Below are 24,603 nucleotides of genomic sequence, written 5' to 3'. Positions count from 1 at the left end.
CCTAAAATTTTTACTTCTCCCAGCATACACCTAGCATAGTATCAACTTAATAATGTTTGTTTCGTTGAATTGTGGATGGGAGAGTATCCTCAGGAATGAAATTATAGTTCCTTAAGGAAATAGCATGTTTATGCTATAGCTTAAGACGAAGTCAGATTTTAAACTCCTTGAAAATAGTTTGTATTATATTTATCTTTGCATTCCCAACACTTAGCACAGTGTTTTTGCACATAGTAAATGCTAAATAAATGTTTGTTAAATTAGAATTGTTGAATTCTCCTGGACAAATATAAGTAAAACACTTAGTCCTTTTTTCCAATAATCTGTGCCAGAAAATGAAGGGTTAATTAACATTGCACAAAGTTCTACAGAGTTAACAGCATTGCTTTAAGTTCAAATAATTTCTTCCGTAGTTAGAGGAACACTCTTTTCATTTTACATTTCATAGCTGGAAATACTCCAGCCCTACACGTTTTCATTAGACATGTAAAGCTGGGGAAACAATGTTTATTTAACATCTGAAGTGAGGAATTACATTCAATCTAGAATCAAACTAAAAAAAAATCCTTTTGAGGTTCCAGGGGTGCACATTAGGCCTGAAATAAAGCAGAAAATAAAGTCCTTTGAGGCACCATTTCTTCAAGATTTCTTTCACCTTGTGCCAGATTGCTATTTACCCAAAGGGGAAGCTACTAACTTTGAGGCCTGTTTTGGATATCACTCTAAAAATTCCAAGTTGTCTGTCATTTGGACAGCTTTCCTTGTGTATAAATTAGGGTAAAGAGTTCAAGAAAAAAGAAACTACAGCATAGGAAGCATATCACTTGGGGGAGAAAATGGTCCCTATGACAACCTGATTGTAAACATTGTAGCTGGACGTTGGAAAAATAAGATATCATTCAAAAGTAATTAGGATCACAGGTCCTTCTCCAGATCATTTTGCATATGAGGAAATTGAGGCAAGCAGAGTTAAGCAACTTGCCCAGGGTCACACAGCAACTCAAGTCTTCCTGATTCCAGGTCCAGCACTCTATTCACTGAGCCACCTAGCTGCCCCATGAAAGAGAATATGTTGTAACAAATTCTAATTTTGATCGTTAGTTTGCATCTCCAGTCCAGTGGATGTCTCATTTGTAGTTGTGAATATGTTCCAGTTTTCTAATGTAGCAGTCAATGGTATCTTATTTTTAAAGTTTCTTAATAAATGAAATCTGGCCACTGTTTTGTGGATGTGTTCTTGCTTCAGTTTTTGTGGAATCATCTTGCTGCTTCTCAGTCTTGGCACTTCACATATAAATGTTGTTACACAACTTGCCTATCATTTCTACTTGAGGAATGTTATGTCCTTATCATTCTTATATTACTTTTATATAGAACCTTAGCAGCTGGGTCATTCAGTGGTTAGACACTGGCCCTGAAGTTGGGAGGACCTGAGTTCAAATCTCACCTCAGATACTTACTAGCTGTGTGACTCTGGGCAAGTTACTTAACCCCATCTGCCTTAAAAACATCCAGGACAATCTCTAGTCATCTTGATATATATCTTGCCACTGGACCCAGATAGATCTGGAGGGGAGAGTAAGACTGGTAACCTTGCATAGTCCCCTCACTTAAATCCAATTCACTGCAAGTCATGACATCACTCCAGTGTCATGATCCTCTTTGAGAACAAAGGACAAACAACAACAACAAGGTATAGAACCAACTATTTAAAGTGGTGAAACGGAAATAATAAATTGGAGAAAGAACTACTTTCCTGGCTTAGGAAGTAAAAGAGCAATATATTTGATTGTCCTGTAGACTAAAGAGAGGAGGCCTCCCTTTAATTCTCCTTCCTGACTTTTCATGCTATTTTGACACTGAGTATAAATTTTTGTCCAGTTAAAATGCACTTGTTTTTGATACATGTTACATTACATCTTGAGCAGGAAAGGACATTTAGCATTCAATTAGTGTCTGTTTATGCTTGAATTGTCAGGTTACAGTCATTTGTTAGTTTATCATCGACATAAGCTACCAAAGCAATCAACTAATAAGAGTTTATTGAGTATACTGCTTTAAAACACTGTGGAAAGAGATGCGGATTTAAGGAAAGACAAAAACAACCCCTTCTTTCAGAGATCTTAGTGGTAAGTGAATAGCTTGGGACAAACACTCCTTTTTCAATGCTATACTCTGTGACTGACAACCATTGTAATATGTATGTGCTTCTATTCATACTAGGTTGACTCAGGTTGTCTGACCTTGACCAGATGAAATGAGATTGAGTTGTTTTTTTTTTAACTTCAGTTAATTCTCAGTTAGATAAATGCTCGATTTTATGCCATATGTATGTTTCACTTCTTTTGTTATGGTTTTAATTTTGTGTTTTGTAAGAATGTCATGATACTTCAAGAAAATGTGAAAAAGCTTTGGCTCCTAAGAAACACCATTCACTGACCATTAGATACAGTGCTTTGGCTGCCGGGATGGGGAAGTCAAGCTTTTTAAGGATTATTGAAGCCTGAAATTAAACAGATCTGTTGAAGTGCAAAGGAAAGTATGGTAAAAAATGATAGCCTAATTAATGTTCTTTTTTATCCCCAGGCAATGAGGGTTAAGTGACTTGCTCAGGGTCACACAGCTAGTAAGTGTCAAGTGTCTGAGGTCGCATTTGAACTCAAGTCTTCCTGAATCCAGGGCCGGTGCTTTAATCCACTGAGCCACCAAGCTGCCCCTAGCCTAATTAATGTTCAAAAGACAAGCAAAGATTATTAGACAGATCTGGCAGCCTGAGGAATGGTCATTAATTCAGTGGGTAGATTCAATGGGCAGGCTTCTCTAAGTTGGAAGATTAGTGAAAACAAACAAAAAAAGCCATGTACTAATTCTCTATATGAAGAAAGAAATGTCTGTCATGGGCAAGATAATACAAAAACCAGAGAACTTCAGATTGTAAAAAGGTAATTTTTACTGCTAAAACTCAACTTTTTTTTTTTCATTCAAGGCTATATGAAATTTCAGATGAAGTCCAAATAAGCCTGTAAGATCTGGGAATTTTCATCACTTTGTACAAACCCACCTCCCCCAAAATGTTTTGAAGATATTTTTCTTCTATTAGGTCTGGAATTCTTGTTTCCACTGAATGATGAACTCTCTCTCTCTCTCTCTCTCTCTCTCTCTCTCTCTCTCTCTCTCTCTCTCTCTCTCTCTCTCTCTCTTTCTCTCTCTCTATCCATCTATCTATTGAGAGAGATCTATATCCAGAAAGACATATAGATGAGGCATACTATGAAAGGAAATTGTTCTGGAACTGGAAAGCACATTGACTTTAATGTCAAAGGATCTTGGTTCAATCCTGCCACTGATTATCACTTACCAGGTATCACTTGGTGATGCCACTGTACATGTTAGTGGGGGAGACAATGTGTATATAAATATTTACCTACAAGATATATATCCAAGGTTGCCGACAGATAACCTTAGAGGGGAAGACTCACATATGAGAGATCAGGAATGGTCTGTGCAGAAGGTGTCATTGGAGCTAAAGTCAAAGGAAGCTAAGGATAAAAACAGTTGGAAGCAAACATTTCAGCCACATAGGACAGCCAGTGCAAAGATACAGAGACAGATGATGGAGTGTTATTTGTAAGAAATAGCAAGGAGGTCAGTATAGTTGGATCACAGAGTATTTGGAAGGGAATAAAATGTGAGAAGGCTGGAAAGGTAGGAATGGACCTCGTTGTGAAGAGCCTTAAATGCCAAAGCAATTTATTTATATTGGATGCTGGAGGTAATAGGGAGTTACTAGAAGTTACTGAGTAGTGGAGTGGGTAGATGACATGTTCAAACCAATGCTTTAGGAAAAAACAAAAACAAAAAAACTCTTTTTGTTGTTTGGTTGGGTCTGATTCCTTGTGATCCCATATAGGGTTTTCTTGGCAAAGATACTGAAGTAGTTTGCCATTTCCTTTTTCAGCTCATTTTATAAACCAGGCAAACAGAGTTAAGTGACTTGCCCTGGGTCACACAGCTAGTAAATGTCTGAAGCCATATTTAAACTCAGGAAGATGAATCTCCCTGACTCCAGGCCCAGCACCCTATCTACTGTGAAACCTAACTCCTGTCAAAATAACCTGGACAGTTGTTTATTGGATAGATTAGAGAGCGGAGAGACTTGAAGCAAAGAGATCAAATAGGAAGCTATTGTAATAGCCTAGATGAAAGATAATGAGGGTCAAACTAGGTTGATGACTATGTGAACGAAGAGAAAGGATCCATACAATAGAAACTGTGAAGGTAAAAAATGACAAGATTTGACTATTGACTAGATATGTGAAGAATCCACAAAGAAAGTTATGAAAATATCTTTGGTGGTACTAAGGAGGTTTGGAAGAGGGAGTTGGTTTAATGATGGGGAAGATAATGAGTTCTGGTTTTGATGAGTTGAATTTGAGATGCCTATTGGATATCCAGTTGGAAATGTCTAATAGGTAGCTGATGATATGGGACTGGAGTTTGGGAGAAAAACTAGGCCTGACTATATAAATATGGGAATCATTAGCAAAGAGATGATAATTGAACCTGTGGGATCTGATGAGATTAGCATATGATAGGGAGCAGAAAGAAAAGAGAAAAGAGCCTAAGATAGAGGTTTGGGGGATACCTATAGTTAGCGAGCATGACATGAAGATACAGCAAAAGAAACTGCAAGAAAATTGCTACTCACATTAAGAGGTGGTCCAAGGTAAACCCTTATCATGAAAACCTAGAAAAGAGTACCCAGAAGGAGAAGGTGATCAACAGTGACAAAGACTGTAGAGAGGTCAAGAAGGATGAGGACTGAGAAAAGATAATTTGATTTGGCAATTAAGAGATTATTGGTAACTTTGGAGAAAGCAATTTCAGTCCAAGATGCAGATTAGAGAAAACCCAGCTGACCTCTCTCAACATTCCTCTACAAACAACTTTAAACTAACACCACAAAAAAAAAAATTTGAAGTGGTAGAACCAAAACAGATCAGTGTGAGACATTTTTCTGGCCTAAGAAAATGTAGGAGGTCAACATGAGAATTATGTAACACTGGAACGGAGGCCTGTCTGGAGCCCCCACATGTGATGGCATCAATAGTGGCTGCAGCAATAGCAGCAGTTTCAGGAGCTCTCAGCTTAGGGACAGTAAGGGAATCAGACAATTGATCAGAAAGAGATTCCAAGAGACCCTTTGTTGACACTGGATACAGCTGGCACTGATTAGCAACTCTATTGCTCATACTCAGTTCTGGGTCACAGTTCCAGGGCAGAGAGGAGTACTAGGGGTCTGTCACAAGGGAGTAGGGGCCCTGGTTGCAATTCCAAGGCAAAGAGGAGTGCTAGCGCTTGTGACTGTAGAGGGCCAGGGACCCTTCCTGTGTAAACACAAGAGTACAGACCAGGAGGGCAGTGATCACACCTCTCCCATGATCATACTACCATGGAAGCACTAAAAACTTTCAGACCTCTAAAATAGCAGCATGAAAAAGCCTGAAGCTTGGGACCTGCCCTACCCCCCAGCAGAGTTCAAAGTCAAGAAATAGGCTGGAAAAGTAAAACAACCACAACAACAACAAAGAATTTGACAAAAAGCTATTATAGTGGCAAAGTAGACTGGGCCATAAACTCAGAAGAAGACAACAATGTGAAAACAGCAATAAGCAAAGCATCAAAGAAAAATGCTAATTGGATCCAAGCATAACAAGAATTCCTGGAATAGATTAAATGAGAGAGAGAGAGATGAGAGTGGTAAAGGAAAAATTGGGGAAAGAAATGAGAGTGATGCAAGAAAATTGTGAATAGAATAAATAGGTTAGTAAAAAAGGCACAAAAATACTAAAAAAAATACCTTAAAAACAAATTTGGCCAAATGAAAAGAGGTACAAAATCTGAGTGAAGAAAATAATTCCTTAAAAATTAGAATTGGGCAAGTAGAAGCTAATGACTCCATGATATATCAAGAAACAATAAAACAAAGTCAAAAGAATGAAAAAATAGAAGTAAATGTGAAATATCTTATTGGAAATACAACTGACCTGGAAGATTATGAAGAGATACTTTAAGAATTACGGGACTACCAATAATTGCCACGATCAAAGAAAGAGACCCAAATCATATTTCAAGAAATTATTAAGGAAAACTGTCCTGATATCTTAGATCCAAGGAGTAAAACAGAAATTGAAAGAATCCACCAATAATTTCCTGAAAAAGATCCCAAAATGAAAACTCCCAGGAAAATTATAGTCAAATTACACAGCTCTAAGGTCAAAGAGAAAATAATACTTCAGGCAGCCAGAAAGAAACAATTCATATATTGTGGAGCCACAGTTAAGATCACATAAGATTTAGTGGCTGCCACATTAAAGGAACAGAGGGTTTGGAATATGATATTCCAGAAGACAAGGGAGCTAGGATTACAACCAAGAATAACCTGGCCAGTAAAACTGAGTATGATCCTTCAGGGGAAAAATTAGATATTAAAAGAAATAGAGGACTTATAAGCATTTTCAATGAAAATACCAGACCTGAATAGAACATTTTATTTTCAAACAGAAGATTCAAGAGAAGCATAAAAAGAGTAATCATAAGGGTCTCAATAAAGTTAAACATACACATACACATACACACACTCAGTTGTATATAGAAATGTAACTTGCCCAATAGGGAAAAAGAGGAAAAGGGGATAAGAGAAAGGAGGGAATGATAAAAAGGCAGGATAAACTAAGGGAGGCAGTGGTTAGAAGCAAAATGGACTTTTGAGGTAGGACAGGATAAAAAGAGATAGAGAAAGAAAAAAAAAAAGAAGAAAATGGGATGGAGGAAAATACACAATAATCATAATAACTGTGAAAGTGAAAGGTATGTGCTCACCTGTAAAATGGAAGCAGATAGCAGAATGGATTAGAATCATAATCAAACAATATGTTGTTTATAAGAGACACACTGAAACAGCAAGACACACAGAGTTAAAATAAAGAGCTGGAACAGAATCTAATATGCTTCAGCTAAACTAAAATAAGGCAGAGGTAGCCATCATGATCTCAGACAAAGCAAAAGCAAAAATAGACCTAATAAAAAGGGATAATTAGGGAAACTACATTTTGTTAAAAGGTACCATGGTAATATAAAAAAAATGTAATAAGTTTCTCTGATAAAGCCTTCATTTCTCAAACATATACTGAGATAGAACTGAGGCATATTGATAAAATAAAAGTCATTCCCCACTTGATAAATGGTCAAAGGATATAAGCAGGCAATTTTCAGAAAAAGAAATTAAAGCTATCCATAGTCATATAAAAACAATTCACTAAGTCACTATTGATTAGAAAAATGCAAATTAAAACAACTCTGAAGTACCATCTCACACCTATCAGAAATGACAAATGGTAGAGGGATGTGAGAAAAATAGATCCATTAATGTACTCTTGGTGGAGGTATAACCTGGTATTTATATCAGTTCTTTTTGTGGTGAAGAAGAATTGGAAGTTGAGGGACTGTTCATTAATTGGGGAATGACTGGACAAGTGGCAGATGATTGTGATAGAGTACTGTTGTACTGTGGGAAATTACAAGGGAATGGATTCAGAAAAACATGGCAAGACAGATATGAACTGATGCAAAGTGAAGAGAACTGGGAGAACATTGTACACAGTAACAGCAATGTTGTAATGATGAGCAACTGTAACAAAAAAAATGCTATCTACCTCCAGAGAGAGAACTGATAAACTGAGTGCAAATTGAAATATAATTTTCTTAATGTCTTTATTTTTCTTGCTTTTTTTGAAATGTGGCTTATATAGAAATATATTTTGCATGATTTCACATGTATAATTGCTATCAGTATTGCTTGCCTTCTTTCTCAGTGGGTAGAGGAAGGTGTGGGTGGGAGACAATTTGAAACTCAAAATTTAAAAAGAAAATAATGCTTTAAAATAAATAATAAAATTTATAAAATGTTTAAAAAGTTTAAAAAAACAATTTAAGTAAATTAGTTGATTGATTACAGCCTTATGTTGTGATTAGAGGCTACTAAAATACCAGAAAGTTACTAAAAATCTTAATTAAAAAGTATTAAATACTTTATTATTTACAATGACAGAAGGATAATTAGAAGTTTAATTCATTCATTGGAGAGGTAGGATGATATACTTCCTTCAGTGCCAGTGGTCTTTTCACCCTGAAACATCCCTTTGCCATGAGGGCCCTCTTTGCCCACTGGTGAGTCTTTCTGGAGTTCTCAATTTTATGGATAAGCCCAGATTAACCATGCTTCATTTCCCTCCTAGTTATTCTTCTTACTCTCTGGACTTCACCAGCATAACTAAGCTGCCTTCTCACCCATAACTTTCCTCAGTGAGGTCTTCTAACCTTGGAACCTATTTCTGTCAAATTTACTTCCTTCTCCCATTGGTGAGTTCCTTCTAGGGCCTCTATTTATAAAAATGGGTCCCGTTTTGCTATGCTTCATTCACCATTAGGCTGTGCTTCCAACTCTCTGGACTTCACCACCATGTGTCTGCTCAGGTGCCTTCTCCCCATCCTTCCACTTCCCCATTTTTAGCTCCCTTTTATGTGTTGTTTTCCCTATTAGAATGTAAGCTCCTTGAGGGCAGGTACTATCTTTTTTCCCCCTCTGATTGTATTTATGTCTCTGATGCTTATCATAGTGCCTGGAAAAAAAAATGTAGAAAATACTTGTTGCCTGCTTGCCTGCTGTAAAGAGTGCTGGAATCAAAGTCCAAATATTTCTAATAGGATCTTGTTTCTACTATTAGAATCCTGGGCAATCTGGAGAAAGTTAAATATTTTTTCTTGTCCTCAGTTTCCTCTTTGTAAAATGAGAATGTTGAATTGATGATTCCTAAGGTCTATTCTAGCTTTAAATCTATGATCCTAATAAGATCATGATTTAGGATTATGGTGATGTCTTCTAAGCTAACAAGGAAGTTTTTAAGAGAGGGCTTGGGTTGGATATGGATTGAGGGGAAGATAACGAGTTAGGCTTTGGACATGTGTTTGTGATACCCACTGGAAATCCAGTTTGAAATGTCCAATACTCAGCTGGTGATGTGGGACTGGAGATAAGGAGAGAAACTAGGACTGGATATATAAATCTAGGAATCATTTGCAAAGAGCCAGCTGAACCTATGGGAGCTGATGAACTCACCAAGAAAGAGCAGAAAGAAATGAGAAGTGACCCCCCAAGAGAGAACTATGGGCCCCATCAAAAAAGATGGTTGTTCTTTAGCCTACCATATACTTTTTGTTATTCTGAAAAATTATTTGTAGGACTTGCTTAAGAAATTCCAAGAACTTTACTCAACAATTAGGTAACATTTTATGCTAAGCAATCTGAAAACTAGAGTAGCATAATTCTAAGATTTGGAAAGGACCTTAGAATTCATGCAGTCTAATTCTCCACCCAACGTAGGAATCTCTTTTATAGCCACCCAGAAAAATAGTTCTTCAAGCTCTATAGCAATTCAGACACAAAACACATTCGGGCCATCACGCAAAAAACAGATGTTCATTCCATAAATGTACTTTTTCAGAATTATTTACAGTTACAAAACCTATCACCTTAAATATTCATAGACAATGATGGAGGGAACTCAAAACTCAATTATGTCTATATGAGCACTTCAACACAAGCCTAGCAAGTTTTGCAGAGTTCTATAGTATTTTCCTTTTTGTTGGAGAATGTATATATATGCAAGCATGTACACATGCATATAAACACAGTGAATGCTGGGTTGTTTGAAAAGACTGGTAGGACTGGAGAAAGTCCTTTTTATGCTAATGAGTTCATATAAGCTACTTGTAGTCTATCTAAAAGGCTCTGAAAAGTACAGTTTGTAGCTCTTCTCCTCATGTGCACAATTGGCCCATCAATTAAGCTGCTTGTAGCTGTATTTGGCAAAGGTATTGTCAGCAAACCTAAGTCATCACCAGCTTATAGTTTATATCACCTTTGCCCCAAAGGATCAGGATTTTCATACTGTTGAAAATATCAGAAAGTCAAGTTTTAATTCACCTGATTTTCTCCTACAAGGTATTCTACATGTCACAATGAATACCATGGAAACATCTCTACTTCTCTCCTCCCAACTGCCTGCTTCAATCATTACATAGATGCAGTTCAAACAACCAGAAGAGATTACTGAGGCACAGACAGCAGACAGCATGCATACAGATAGCTACCAGCCATGGGATCTGTGTCTGTAGCCACACTGCAGCAAGCTGTGAGCTGCTGTTCATTATCTGGGAAAATGATTGGGGCATCAGAAGAACAGCTGCTCTAGTCTCCTATGGAGAGGCAGGGCATGAAGAAGGAAGGTCAAGGTTGCCATGGGACCTTTCCCCTCCTGCTTGCTTCTACCTCAGAAATCCATAGAAAACTTCCTTCTTCCCACAGGTTGCACAAATACAGTCTGCTGACTGCAGGATTAGGAAACTGGGTTCATTATGTTATGGATATAGTGTGTTATCAACACATCATCTTGATTTTATTTTAGTCCAGTTATTTGATGTTACTCTGCATTGTCATTTCCCTTAAGTCAAAACTCATTTATTCTCACTTGCTATAATATAGATTTATGTAAATGATTGAATATAAAACATGAAAAGTCAATCCATCAATGAACAAATTATTTATTAATTGCCTTCTGTGTCAGACAAGGGGCAAATCACTAGGGGTATAAATACAATAAATGAAATAATCTCTATTTGCAAGGATATGTTCTCCCAGAGAGCAACAGGTCTTCCATATATAATGCAATACCATCAACCCAGATTGCGTTTGTAATGATTTCATGTATATAGTGAATGCTTAATAAGTATTGACAGTTGTTGCTAATTTTCTCAAACAACCTAGTCGATCTGTGTTCTCACTGATTTAGGAGTTCCCCTGCCCTCGTGATACAGATCACAACATGTACATGCCTGCCCATCTTGCATGAATCACATTTGAATCCTTCTACAAATTAACCACAGGGGTTCCCCCCGACTTGCTGGAGACCTTCCTCACTTTCCCCCAATATTTTGAGGCTGAGTGGACTACTTCGGTTTGTCAACCCTAGCTCATCTTCTCTTCTTATTATATCATCCCTTAATATATCTTTTACTCATTCAGTTCTGGACTTCTTCAGTTTTATGTTGCATCCTGCTATCACCCATCATCTGCTTTTCAACTGTATTGTATGTATTGTCATCTTTAAATTTTCAGAAGCAGTGGTCTTCCTGGTATTGCTACTAAACAGCAACACCAGTAAAATGTTTGTATTGAGAAAACCTGCCTTTCTAGTAACTTTAAGAGAAACTTAGGATCAGTAAATCTGAAATGTTCCAAAAACAACCCAAGCTGCTCTTTTCTTATTCAACTCTCTGTCTAGGTCACTGTCCATCCATGTTTCAGCTCAGCATACTGTTGGACAAGCTCTACAGGAATCAATTCAGATGCATGCTGAAATTTGGAAAATAGATGCTTTTCATTGGCTTGGTCTTTGATGTATGGACAATTGGGCTCAGCGGCAATGCTGGAGCCAGTTTGAACTGGTTCATGGAAATTGTTACATTTTCAGCATAAGCATTTATACCTTAGAAATGGGCAAATGTTACAAATAACAGCTTGCTTTATTTTTTATTATTATTTAGACTTAAGAAAGTGATGGAGAAAATGTTAATAACAGATTAAATTTAAAATGTGTCATGTGAACATGTTTTTCCCCCCCAGAGAGCCAATTGTTAAACATTTACTAGCGTTGCCCTAGATAGGCCAAACTACTTTGATTACAGGTCTCTAATAGGAGGCTCTACAGTGTTGGGCTTGATGAAATCTACACAATGTCCTTCACAAATGGGAGGTCCTCACTGTCCACAGAGTATCCTCTCTTAGACTTTGAGATGAATCTCCTCCATTCAGTGGCAATGATTTTGACAGGCACACAATCCCTGTTTCATACTTCTATGTTTATTATTAGAGTGCCATTGAACGGGTTTATTTCTATTGCTACATCTTCCAAGAAATCCTGAATGATCTTGATGTTTGGATGGGATCCACCTTGTCATAAAAGAGCACTGTGTTGTTCTAACAAGTCAGATGCTTTTTAGTGTTCAACAAAAATAAGCACCTCATAAGCAAATCTTATATATTTTTTTTACATCTTTCAGTCAATTGTGAGATGGTTAAGATGTGGTTTATTGGTGCTTATTATTTGCATTGTTACTGTAAAATGTGCATTGTTCCCTACCAGTGCCCTCTGTGAAGATGCCCTCAATTCATACATAGTTGACCCTTAAAGATTTTGTATAGTTGGGAGAATAGAAATATAGTTCTAGTGATATACTTATGATCACTTTTTCTGGAATCAATAAGTTATTAAATGTTTTCCTGTGACTTTAGTTATCTTTCTCTCCCTTTAGAGCCTTTGTAGCTCAGTCCAGTAATGCCTGCAAAACTGTCATCTCCAGTAAAGGTCTACTTTATATATACTTGATCTAATGCATCTACTTTTCCCAGTTTTATTCCCTTTGGTATTATTTCTATTTCCTTTGTAAGGACCCCTGGTCATATGATGTTAGGGTCCAAGGATGGCGACTCAATTATTCTTGAGAGAAAAAGTTTGTTGTAGTAGTTTTTGCAAATCTTCCTCATTTTTCCTCTTTTTGTAGTTCTCTTCTGCTTTCATCCTTGAACATCCTTGGGATGACTCTGTTTAGTTGGCTATCATGTCATGATCTCTTTAGACTGGTCTTATTCTCCATTGTTTTTCTCAGCTTTATGAGATGATATTGCTCATAATTGTCTATTATCCTCTTCAAAAGATTTTATGGAATAGTTTATATTCTGAATTAGTGTTGCCTTTGGCAGCCATCTCTCATCATTTGGCAAGTATGTCAAATGTTTACTAAGGTGCTTTCTAGGCTCTTTTAGTCTTCTTGCAACAGGAATTAATTTAACCAAAGGATATTAAGGTAATTTCTGTTGTCTGTCTCCCATTTTTTAATTTTTAATAGCTTGCTTAAGTAATTCAAGGTTAAATATTTTAAATTGTACACCATATCTTTTTCTCATAACAATTCTTTTTTGTTTATTATAAATTATGATCTTAGCTCTGATGAGTTGATAGTCTGATTATGCACATAAAGCAATCCAATGATTGCTCCCATGTCTATGATGATCCTTTTCCTGTCTGTTAACTATTAGTTATTTAAGTCTTTGTGATGCTATTTGGTACTTAATATGTTTGAGATATACTAAGTCTTTTTTAGAGGAAAATATTTATGATGTAGAAATGTGAGGGCTTTTATATAATCTAGCTTTATCCTCTCATTCTTTTGTCTGGATCTATACTTGCTCATACATTCCTCCTCATATAGTGAAGGCATAAAATATCCAATATATGTTGATTTGACTGGAAGATCTTATCATGTTCTTCATAGAATTTCTCTGCCATTTCAGATTCAGTAAATAATACGAGTGCATAAGTTGACATTTTTGGTGATCTTTTTGCAAATGCTTATCCTTAACACTAAAGCATGTGATGACCAACAATTCCACGAGATAATATTTCTTATAGGTTTGGAGTATATGATTAAAACCCCCTCTGACAACTCCTTCCTTATCTCTCACAAGGAGTACCTGTGAACCATTCTTCCATTTAGCTAAATCTTCCTTCTTGTTTTATTTATAATAAGAACAGCAAGACAATTTAGCTCTTCCAGTGATATGCCTTCTTGTTAGTTAAGCAACAAGTACCTCACATTTAGACTACAAATCGTCAAATTAATGTTCGTGGACAGTCTAAAAACTCTGTGATTTGTAGTACCCTCTGACTCCTTTCTTTCTTCTCTACCATTGTCACTGCAGAAGCAGAAAGGGGCTACTTGGTTGTCATTGCCAGAGAAGTTCTATCACCAGATGGGCAGCCTATTCATGAGATCCTTTTCTATGATTAACTAGGCTGGTCCTGGAAAAACAGACTTAGTCTTTCCAAGAGCCACACTGGAAACTTTACTAACATAGTAGGAGTTGTCAAGTTTGAACTCTACAACCCATGTGAAAGGAATCTGAGGAAAGATATAGAGGCAAGAATGAAGATGAGATGTTCCCAATTTATATTCATAAAATAGGTGCATCCATGAACATGTACTCTACAGGAAGAGAAATATACTCTGCCTTAGTGTTAAAAAACTTATGCTTTGGGATGATGCAGAAATTCCATATTGGTCCCTTAGTAACTGTGAAGATGGAGTGGGGGGGGGGCATTGTGCCAAAGGATTGATGACTAAAAGCCTACTCAGTATACTTTAAAGGGAGTGGGTGATTGCTACCACACCCCTCTTCTCCTTCTCATTAGTGAAAGTTTCTTGGGCCTCAGGCAGCATCTCACTTAGACTGTAAATGAGGGGAAAGGGGAATCCCCACCACAAGGAGCAATGATGACTGCATGCATGTGGTAAAATTGCTTCTACTTATATAGAAATTATCATCAAGTAAGTACTACCTTTAAAATGTCACTACAATTTTTCCTTCCCCAGCAATTTCACACATTCTAGTCTAAGAATTCCAGGGTACTGAAACAGCCTTTTAACTGGTCTTTTAACTTTGCAGAAGTTTCTTCTCACTTCAAGCCAACTTGTATACCATTGTTACACTAATCTTTATAAAATACCATATTTCTCATGGTATGCCCTTCTTCAAAAACAAAGCCAAAAAAACCCTACAAATTGTTCTGATTACTTATTGGATCAAGTCTATTGAAACCCTGGACCTTTTATTGCTTCAGCTTCTTGGGCTTTAAAATGGATAAAGACCAGCGGAAATAGAAACAGAAATATAAAAGCAGTGGGAATAATAGATCACTGGGGGAAAAAAAAAAGCTTTCTAAGGTTCCCTTCCAATGTAAATTCTATTATAATCTAATAAACTCAATTCTACATTTAAAGCTAGATTTCACCCTTCCCTTCCTCTAATCAATCAACTATTATTTCTGACTGCTCCTCTCTATAAATCTTCTGCCCAATCCAGGCTGACTTTTCAGTTTGGTCCTTGTTGTTATTCTCTTCCTTAATGTTTTTCTTCTTCTAGGAGTCAGCAGAAGCTAAAGTCCAAGCTACTTTTCCTGCAAAAAGCCTTTATCGGATTCTCTCATGCAAGCATCTGTCCCTTTTTCTGATTGTGTAGTGACTTGGGGTGCAGTGGATAGAGAGTTGGGCCTAAAATCAAGAAGACTCATCTTCCGAGTTCAAATTTGGCGTCAGACACTTACTAGCTGTGTCATCCTGGGAAAGCTCATGTTTGCCTAGATTCAGTTTCCTCATCTGTAAAATGAGCTAGAGAAGTATCTTTGCCAAGAAAACCCTAAATGGGATCACAAAGAGTCAGACTTGACTGAAACAACTGAACAATACCCAAATACTATATCAACATGAACTATTAACCCCAATTACTCTAGGACAATGGAAAATCATTGTCAAGATCTTTCACAGAGACTATATTCCGAATAATAGATTTCTTCGTCATCGCATATTTATTGTCTATTATTCATAACATAGGGAATATAGGAGTTATCGTTTATAGAGAGATATGTGGTGGGTGAGCCAAAAGTCAGAAGTTCTTCAGAACAAGCTACATCTACCAATGCAAAGAGTTTTAACTAGGCTAGTCCATCAGACAAATGAATAACTATATTTTTTAGGTAGTCTAAACTTCCTACAGGAAAGTGATCAAGAAAAATGTGAGGGCAGCTAGGTGATGCAGTACATAAAATGTTGGACTTGGAGATGGAAAGATCTGAATTCAAATTGTATCCCAGACATTTACTAGCTGTGTGACCCTGCTCAACTCACTTCCTCTCAGTCTGCCTCATTTTATTTACTTGTAAAATGAGGATAATAATAGCACCTACCTCTCAGGGTTGTTGTGGAGATAAATTGAGGTAATATTTGGAAAGTGCTTTGCAAACCTTAAAGCACTACATAAACGCTAATATTATGATTATCAATAATTTTAAATTAAATTTAATAAATAATTGTTAATAATAATGTTATTGAGTACTTTTCAAGGAAATGATCCTTCCTTATGAATCATCCTTACAAAAACAAATGCCCAAGTACCTTAAGACACTTCTGATAGCAAAGTTCTTCACAAGGACCCTGTGTTGTGAAAAATATACTTGTGTCTTAGAGAAGACTGAGGCAAGGGTAGATTACATGGCATATACAATGATGACATAAGAATTGGTGAAAAAAGGAAATAATTTATACTCTTTGAGAAGCACTACTGTCATTAAGTTCCTTCCCACTGATTAATTTTTAAAATCCCACACTATAATAGCATATTTAGGAATTGAATGAGTTTCTTTTCTCATTGTAAATCAAACAATTTCTATTATTTCTTTTTTTAAATCAAAATGAGAGTTTTTTTAAAAAAAGTATTCCTTTTTAGGTTGCATTCTTAATCACTGAGCACTCTGAAAGGGCCTAATGTTGAGATTATATTGAGGTCAAATATATAAACATTTATTGATTATATTAAGTGCAAAGTTTACTATGCTTGAAGATGCGTAATGAATCTCACCCAACTTTGATTACATTATTAGTTTTTATATATACAACATTTACGCATATGGTTTGTAACAAACTTTAATTTGTATACATGTGCGTATGTGTTCACTGGTACTCTGGATTTTGGATAGAGTAGTTGTATTTTTACACATTTTAATTATAAGGTCCTCAAAGGAGAGAGTTTGCTTTCCATTTTAATATCACAAATTTTTAGAGTTGAAGGAGAACTTAGAGGTCATCTAGTCTAACCCCATATTGAGAGGTGGAGTGATTTACTCAATGTCACACAGTTAAATTAGAGTACAGTAAGGATTGGAACCAAGGTTCCTGACCCAGAGGTGAGGTCCTGCTTTTCCCTAAATCATGCTTCTGCTCCTTACACAGTTTAGCACAGAGCTCTACACATAGATACCAATAAATATTGCTATAGAATGATCTATCTAACTATAATATTGGTATAGCTGACTACCTAACAAACAAATATTGGCACATCTGATCTATGTATAATCTCAACGACCCTTCAAGGATGTTTGATCAGAAACAAATTTTACTTTTCTAAACTTGTTAATCTATTTGCAAATACTCCCCTTTCCAAATTAATATTATACTATGTTTGGCTACTTTATATAAGCCAGGAGAAGAAGCACACAATTAGGACGGTGGTATGAAACAGTGGAAAGAGCAAGGAGTTTGCAATCTTAGGCTGGGGTTCAATCTTGGCTCTGAGACAGTTACCTACCTGTGTGACACTGGTTAAGTCACCTCTCTGGGCCTCAGAATCTTCATTAATAAATATGAATGTTGGACAAGATCATTTCTAATTATCCTTTCAGTTCTGCATCTGTGATCTCAACTCTTCACTCAACAATCAGTCTCAAGCCTGGGTTCACATAATACTGGGAACCTAAATAGAGGGACTATGGTGCTTTTATGTACAAGTATGATAACCACATTTTGCAACATCATGGTCAACACAGACTCTTCCAAAGATGCTATGGTAATTCAAAGAATTACAACGTAGGACAGATTTGTCCACTTCAGGAAATGTAAATGTCTTCATTCGCTCCATTTTGTTCATTACAGTGCATAATTTATTTTCCATTAGCAAGAGTAACAAAAAAGGGTAGCTTTACTTCCTGCTATGGTTATATGATTTCTGGTTATACTCTCTAAGCCATAGTCATAAGACTAATTAAAGTCCTGAGCTTTGGTGTCACAGAAAGTAGAGGATATCAATCATATATCAGCCCCCAAAATTTTTCATGGTACTCACACTGTCAGATTTTGAAAGGACCGACCATCCTTAAAACATGGGAATTTTTTATTCTTTAACATATTTATGTTCTTGGGTATTAGGGCAGAATCTCAATCCTGCCATGAGAGTACAGGCACAAGATCTACAATGTTACCCTTCGCTAAGTTCTTCAAACATAAACTCAGGTCCCTATTGTCAGCTGGATTAAATTGAAGAAGATCTATAAAACTGGTATAGATTTCTGTTGCAGTTTTGGAGGAGGGTACCAGAATGCTGTATATTTCCACGTAAAGAATAGTTTGAGTTTCAAGGCTACACTTCAAATATGAAGATTTTGCTCCCCAGCGAGTCTCTTGATGGACATTCATGGTTAGTACAACTCACTTGCATCTGCTCTTGACGAGTTTAAATGAAACTACCAAGTCTCAAGTTCATTATCTAGTCATGGAAGATTATTTGTTGTCTGGAACAGGACCAAGGATTGAGTCTTACCTGCAGGCTGTTAAAAATGACGAGAGGACCAACATCCAGAGGTATCTATAAGCCATGTGCAGTCCTCCCAAAGACATGTGATGGAAATCAGAGCAACAGGTATAAAACCAGTGGGATTTCTGGAAATAAGAAAAACAGTTCAAAATATTAACTATCTACAGAGATTCTTTGTTGGTCCTTTTCTTGTGACATTATGGGGATGTATATGAGAATAGTAATGGAAGAGAAATATTGGAATTCCATTCCTCTACCCCATGGTGATGGGTTGCTACGTTGACACTCTTTCTTCTTTGCACATGGGTGTTTGAGTAGGTGAGTAGGATATGGAAAGATGGGAGCTGTTCCTCTCCTAGACTACCACCTGCTGGACTATTCACAAAATACCATTGACATTTGACTATAATGAAAATATATTTCAATCCAACTGTAAGAGTGATACTCCCACAAGTTCAGAAACCAGACAGGTAAGAGAGAACCAGATGCATAGCCCTCTCCTATTTGGCAGAGCTATGTGCAGAGAACAGAAATAAAAATGAGATAAAAGATTTGTTTCTATGAGGAAAAAATAATACCAAATATATCATCTACTTTTCTATTTAAGGAGAACTAAAGCTGGGAATAAAGCTAAGCATTAGAAGTGGAAATTATCAGTGGATAGAGCACTGGCCCTGGATTCAGGAGGACCTGAGTTCAAATCCGACCTCAGACATTTAACACTTACTAGCTGTGTGACCCTGGGCAAGTCACTTAACCCCAATTGCCTCACCGAAAGAAAAAAAAAAGAAAAGAAAGAAGTGGAAATTATTTTAACATATTGCCCTAGACATTTACCAATATGTTTTCAAGTATCCTTCATTCCAACATATTTTTAGTGTAAATTTCCCCCTTTTTTCTTTTCTTTTCCTTTCTCTTCTTTATAGGGGGTTTTAGTATTCATATGGCAGACCACATAAGACTCAGAAAAAGCTGCAGATTTCTGTAAAATGAAGGGCTTGAAGTAATTGATATCTCTGGACTTTCCTGTTCTAAATCTATGGCACTATGACCTTAGCACTGATGAACAAAAGTTCTTTCCTTCAGCCAAATGGACTCTGAAACTGGCAACTCTCTCAACAAACCTCAAAGTCCACATCTACCTATATCTTTCAGTCCCAACCTAGAGCCATATGTGCTGATATTGAAGCAACTTAGCATATTTGGGAGGTCAAGGAATTATAGGAAAAAGAAACTAACTGAGGCAGATGTTTGTCTCTGGGAATCACTGATGTTGCCTTTTCTGGATTGTGATTCTCACTGTTAAAAATAAGATAAGAATCACATAAGCAAAACCTAGTTTAATTAAAGGAGCCCATGGTCACAGCTCCCTTATAGAAGGGCTAGAAAAAAGATACCTAGAGATAGTGAATTTTGATGTAGATTTATTTTTAGTACAAATAAATTTTATTTAATAAAAGAACTACATACATGTGCATTTACTCCTGACAAAATATCCAACGTTGGGGAAATGCCGAGCCATGGTCAATAATTTGCCAAATCAGTCCACAATTTGTGCACTGAATTTGTAGATCACAAACTTTGTACCCACTATGCACACACAAAATTCTATTTATGTCTCTGTACACAGTACAAAGGGACATGTATATTTTTTGTATGAACAAACAGGACAGCTATCTTTGAAAATCTGGTCCCTTTGCCTCTACTGAGGGCCTAGAGCAAAGTACAAGGAAATCAGGTGCTGGGTGCTGGGAAAGTCCCTGCTGGGTGAGATGGCATCATATACTAGTACTTATTAGCAACGCCCCATGTTATTTTGGTATTCTGCACAGCAATGACTCTCATTCTTCAGCTAAAAGTACTGGAATGGAGGAAAAGTCCAACAGAAACCTAGGTTTCAATCATAAACAGCTCAAATATACTGAATAGAGTGCCAAAACTAGTTCTGCAAGGGCGACAAAACTAAGTGATTAAAAGCTGGCTGACTTCAAGTGGGATCTGTTTATACCCTCTTAACCTCTGTAGATAAAACAAACCTGACTGATTCCAAAAGAGCACAGATGATACAAGTGTCTTTGAAAGTAGGAAAAAAATAAGTGAGAGTAAAGTGAGTTTGGAGAGTAGCGAAAATAATGTATTCCTTTAATGAATATGATTAAGTTTTATCATTATTAAGAAAATCGAATTTAGAGCTAGAAGTGCCCTTGGAGAGTATCTAGTTCAATACACATAATACCTTTTTGGGGGTGATGGGGTGGAGCAATGAGGGGGTAAAGTGACTTGCCCAGGGTCACACAGCTAGTAAGAGTCAAGTGTCTAAGGTCACATTTGAACTCAGGTCCTCCTGAATCTAGGGCTGGTGCTTTATCCAATGAGCATTCTAGCTGCCCCCAATATGCATATACTTTTAGGTGTACTTAGTTTTTCCCTTGATAGATGTAAACTCCTTGAGGGCAGGAGTGGCTTCATTTTGTCTTTGTATCCCCAGTTGCCCAACATAGCCCCTGGCTAAATATATATTAGTTGCTTGATAAAGTCTGACTGAATGGTTGACAAGAACCTGCACGGCCCATTAGAATTTTAAGTAAATTTCTCATAATCTCAAAAGTAGCAGACTGAGTATTTAGATCCAGGATTTTTGGCTCCAAATTTAGAATTCTTTTTACTATCTCCATTAAAGCAATGCATTTAAAATAACTTGAACTACTAATAAGTTTTCTATTAGGTTTAAACTTAGCTTTCAGCCATTTGAGTATTTAGTCTTGCAAAACTCGAAATGATATTGTAAAATGCTTTGACGTTTTAAAAAAATGCCTCAATCTAGAGTAGTATTGGCAAATTAGATCACTATCTAGTAAAACCTCAAATCAATCTAATAATAATCATTTAAACTAAAAGGAAGGAAGAATATATTTGCTTGAGATATGGTAGTGAGAGAGCTAGGAAATAAGGTTGCCCTATCTAACAACCATGTTAAGAAAGCCCAATTCAGATAATTTTAGGAAGGTAATATTTTCAACATCCAATGATGAAATGAAAACAAAGCAAAATGTGGTGTTGGAAAGGTTGCCTAAGTTAACTATGAGTCACTTATGAGAAAAACTGGTTTTAAATGGTGGTAGCAAAAAAACAATTAACTTCTTAAAACTTGCAAAGGAATTCTAACTTCTCATGAGATTTATATGTTAAACTTATGTGGAAGAAGGAAAGAAATGAATATAAATCATTTATTTCTGCTGTATCTAAAAGAAGTAGGTCTGTTTTATTATTTTGTACTACTGAGAGTAATATGGGGATCACACCCTGTGAAGTTCGCATGAGGTTCAGCTTGTGTTTACCATCCTTACCAAAACCTGTTTTAATTTTACCCCTTTGGCCTTTTAGTTCAAACAATTGGAGAGGTGTTGTAGAAATACAACTCTTCAAAGTAAACTAAGAAAACTCAAAGTGAGTCCCTGAGGACACAAGATGTAGGGCTTCAAGATAAGGAGAGGGGGTAAATGTGGAGGGGTGTGGATTGTGGCTCCTTCATTTTGAAATTAATAGCATTTTAGCAACAGAGTAGTTTCAGGGTACTAAGATTTCTTGATAAGAAAGCACTTATTGTGTTCCTGGGCTAGCAAACTTTCTTGACAAGAGTTAAGTATTTAATCAAGTTCTGAATAAACAAGGTGTAGTCACCTACCTGTGAGCTCACTGAGTAAACCTGAAATCATTAGAAAAACAAGACCCAGATTTCAGGGAAGTACCAAGGCAGCATCAGGATGATGGGTAACACAACAAAGGTAATATAGGGGAAGGATGGTCTTTGCAAACAATTCCAAGGAAAACCCAAAGTCCCAATTTCAACAGTTATGAAATCCAGCCATACTTTCCTAAGCTACTTCAAATTTCAGAATTTCCTTTTCATTGTCATATTCCTTTAATGCAATAGAGTTTTTGCAAGTGTGTTTAAGTGTGTTCAGGTCACTCTGCTTGTTTTCATCTCCATCTACAATCTCAATGAGTCGTCTCAACAATTTCTATCTTCATAATATTGGGTCTCACAAATCTTTTGCAAGGGCTCATCTATTCCTATACCAATTTGGATCTGTTTTGGGAATAACTCCTGTTTCTAATGTAATTCTGGCCTTGATGAAAACTTTGAGTTCCCCAATTAAAGAAATTATGGTTATTAGTAGTTCAACGCTAAAGGAAAGGTTGTTTAGATGAAAGGTAGTTTGGCCTTATATTGTATAACTTTCATTCTCAAAGATCTATTTCTAGTTCAAACCTATACCATAAGAGTATAAGCCCTTACTTTAATGACCTACCAGGGAGGGTTCACTGAAGCAAAGAGTAACCCTAGCATATCTAGTAGAAGGCAGCTAGGTGGCTCAGTGGGTAGAGCACTGGATCTGGAGGCAGGAAGACCTTAATTAAAATCTGACCTTGACTCTAGACATTTACTAGCTGTATGACCCCAGACAAATCACTTAACCTCAGTTTGCTTTAATCCACTGGAGAAGGAAATGGCAAACCACTCCATTATCTTTGATAAGAAAACCCCATGGACAGTATGGTCCCTGGGGTCATGAAGAATTAGACACAACTGAATGACTGCACAACAACAGGATATCTAGTCTTAAACAGTCATCTCAACTCACCTAAAGTTTCCACTAGCATAAGTCTGAAACTTGTACCATTTTGAGGATTCAAATCTCTTCTAAAATAGGATCAGAATAACCCCAAGAAGCCTAATCTCAGGGGCACACATTGGAAACTTATTCAAAAGCAAGTCCCAAGGATCCCAAATGCCATAGAGGCACAATGACCCAGGGGAAACCCAGGTCTCACCTTGCCCTAGGGGTGATTCAGGAACAGGCTCAATGACTTAGGGGAAACCCAGAGCTAACTTGGCCCTAAGGGTGATTCAGGAACAGGCTGGATTTCCCAGGGTAGGTTACATGCTAAAAAGACCCAGGTAGGTCCCTTTCAAGTCTGAATTTGCAGGCCAAGAAGCAAGCCAGCACTGGCACAGGCTAGGTATGGTTTCCGTGGGCGAAGGGGAGGGAATGTAGGGCAAATTCTCAGTGGTCACTCAATCCACTGAAAGAATAAATAGCCATATGACTTGCCACGGACTCCCGGTGGTTCCACTACATGGTGTAGGGAAAGCTTATGTGGATGATTTATCTGACTGTGACTTATTAGAATGAAACATCAGATTAATATGGTGCAAGCCTAGGATTATGGTCTCATCTTGAAATGGCTAGATGTAATTTTCAATTTACAAGCTATAATTTTGTGTCTAAGGAGGATAACTGAGTTAGCTGAGACATACCCACATGGATCTTACATTAACTGTTATTAGAGCAATACTTTTTGAACCACATACTTCCAGGCTGCCAGCAAACATCCTCTGGAGGGGGCCAAATAAATCTGTGGCTCCCAAGAAAAGTCAAATGTTCTATTTTCTTCAAACAAGATAAAAAGGGATGTTTTTCCTTCATATTCATGGTGAATTTTCAGGCTATCAGGTTTCATGTAATGACATTATGAGGAGAGTTGTCAGAAAAATCTGAGTTTTTAAAGGCAAAGGTGAAGTCAGTTAACTAACAACTGAATGCTGCTTTAACAGTTTTTTGCTCAAATTGCTGGCTACTCAGAAGTCGGAGGGCTGAGCACTCATCTGCATACAGACATGCTCAGACACCAAACTGGGCCAATTTTCAGCACACTGCATAGCTTTTGTAATACAGGGAAAATTCAGAATGCATCTTTCAACATGCCTACATCCATATTTAGAATCCCTCTTGGATGTCCTAATCAGAAAGTCTGAAAATGAGGCTTTCTCTGCATCTGACCAGAGATTAATCAGTGAGTTATGCTTAAAAAGCAGTTTTCATAATAGCATCACACAGCACTTTGCCATCATTGAAATCAAAGGACTTCTCAATAAAAGTCCAAGTTAATAATGCTGAAGTAGCAAATTAAATTTGATCAAAGTCTTAGAAAAACTAACACAGAACAAATAAAGAATTCTAGGGGAAATTACTTTTAAATTAGTAGGTTAAGAGAGGTCTGAGGACTTATATCTGGAGAAACTCCATCTTAACAATGCTTTTCTAGGATTTCACTCCTGTCCAGTGATTAGCCTTCCAAACATTGCAAAACATTTTCCCCAGTGAGATAGCAGCTCAGTTTTTTTGTTTTTATTTTTGTTTTCATCTCTGAAGTCACTGCTAACAACATCTGAATTATTGAAAACTTTGTAAAGTCTAAAGAAATTCTGTCCACTGGTT

General features: G+C 36.8%; 1 protein-coding gene across 1 annotated transcript in view; it reads right to left on the bottom strand.

Moving 5' to 3' along the window:
- ADGRV1 (adhesion G protein-coupled receptor V1) overlaps window positions 1-24,603 on the bottom strand; it is a 786,537-nt gene that overhangs the window by 141,696 nt on the left and 620,238 nt on the right. Inside the window, 4 exon segments of the mRNA XM_043996987.1 lie at window positions 18,326-18,348; window positions 18,351-18,392; window positions 18,395-18,421; window positions 18,424-18,444. Of these exon segments, the coding sequence (XP_043852922.1) occupies window positions 18,326-18,348; window positions 18,351-18,392; window positions 18,395-18,421; window positions 18,424-18,444 (113 nt within the window).

This window comes from Dromiciops gliroides, chromosome 1 (assembly GCF_019393635.1).
Source record: "Dromiciops gliroides isolate mDroGli1 chromosome 1, mDroGli1.pri, whole genome shotgun sequence".
NCBI lineage: Eukaryota > Metazoa > Chordata > Mammalia > Microbiotheria > Microbiotheriidae > Dromiciops > Dromiciops gliroides.
Note: the sequence above shows the minus strand (reverse complement) of the source record. Positions and strands in the feature narration are given on the sequence as shown.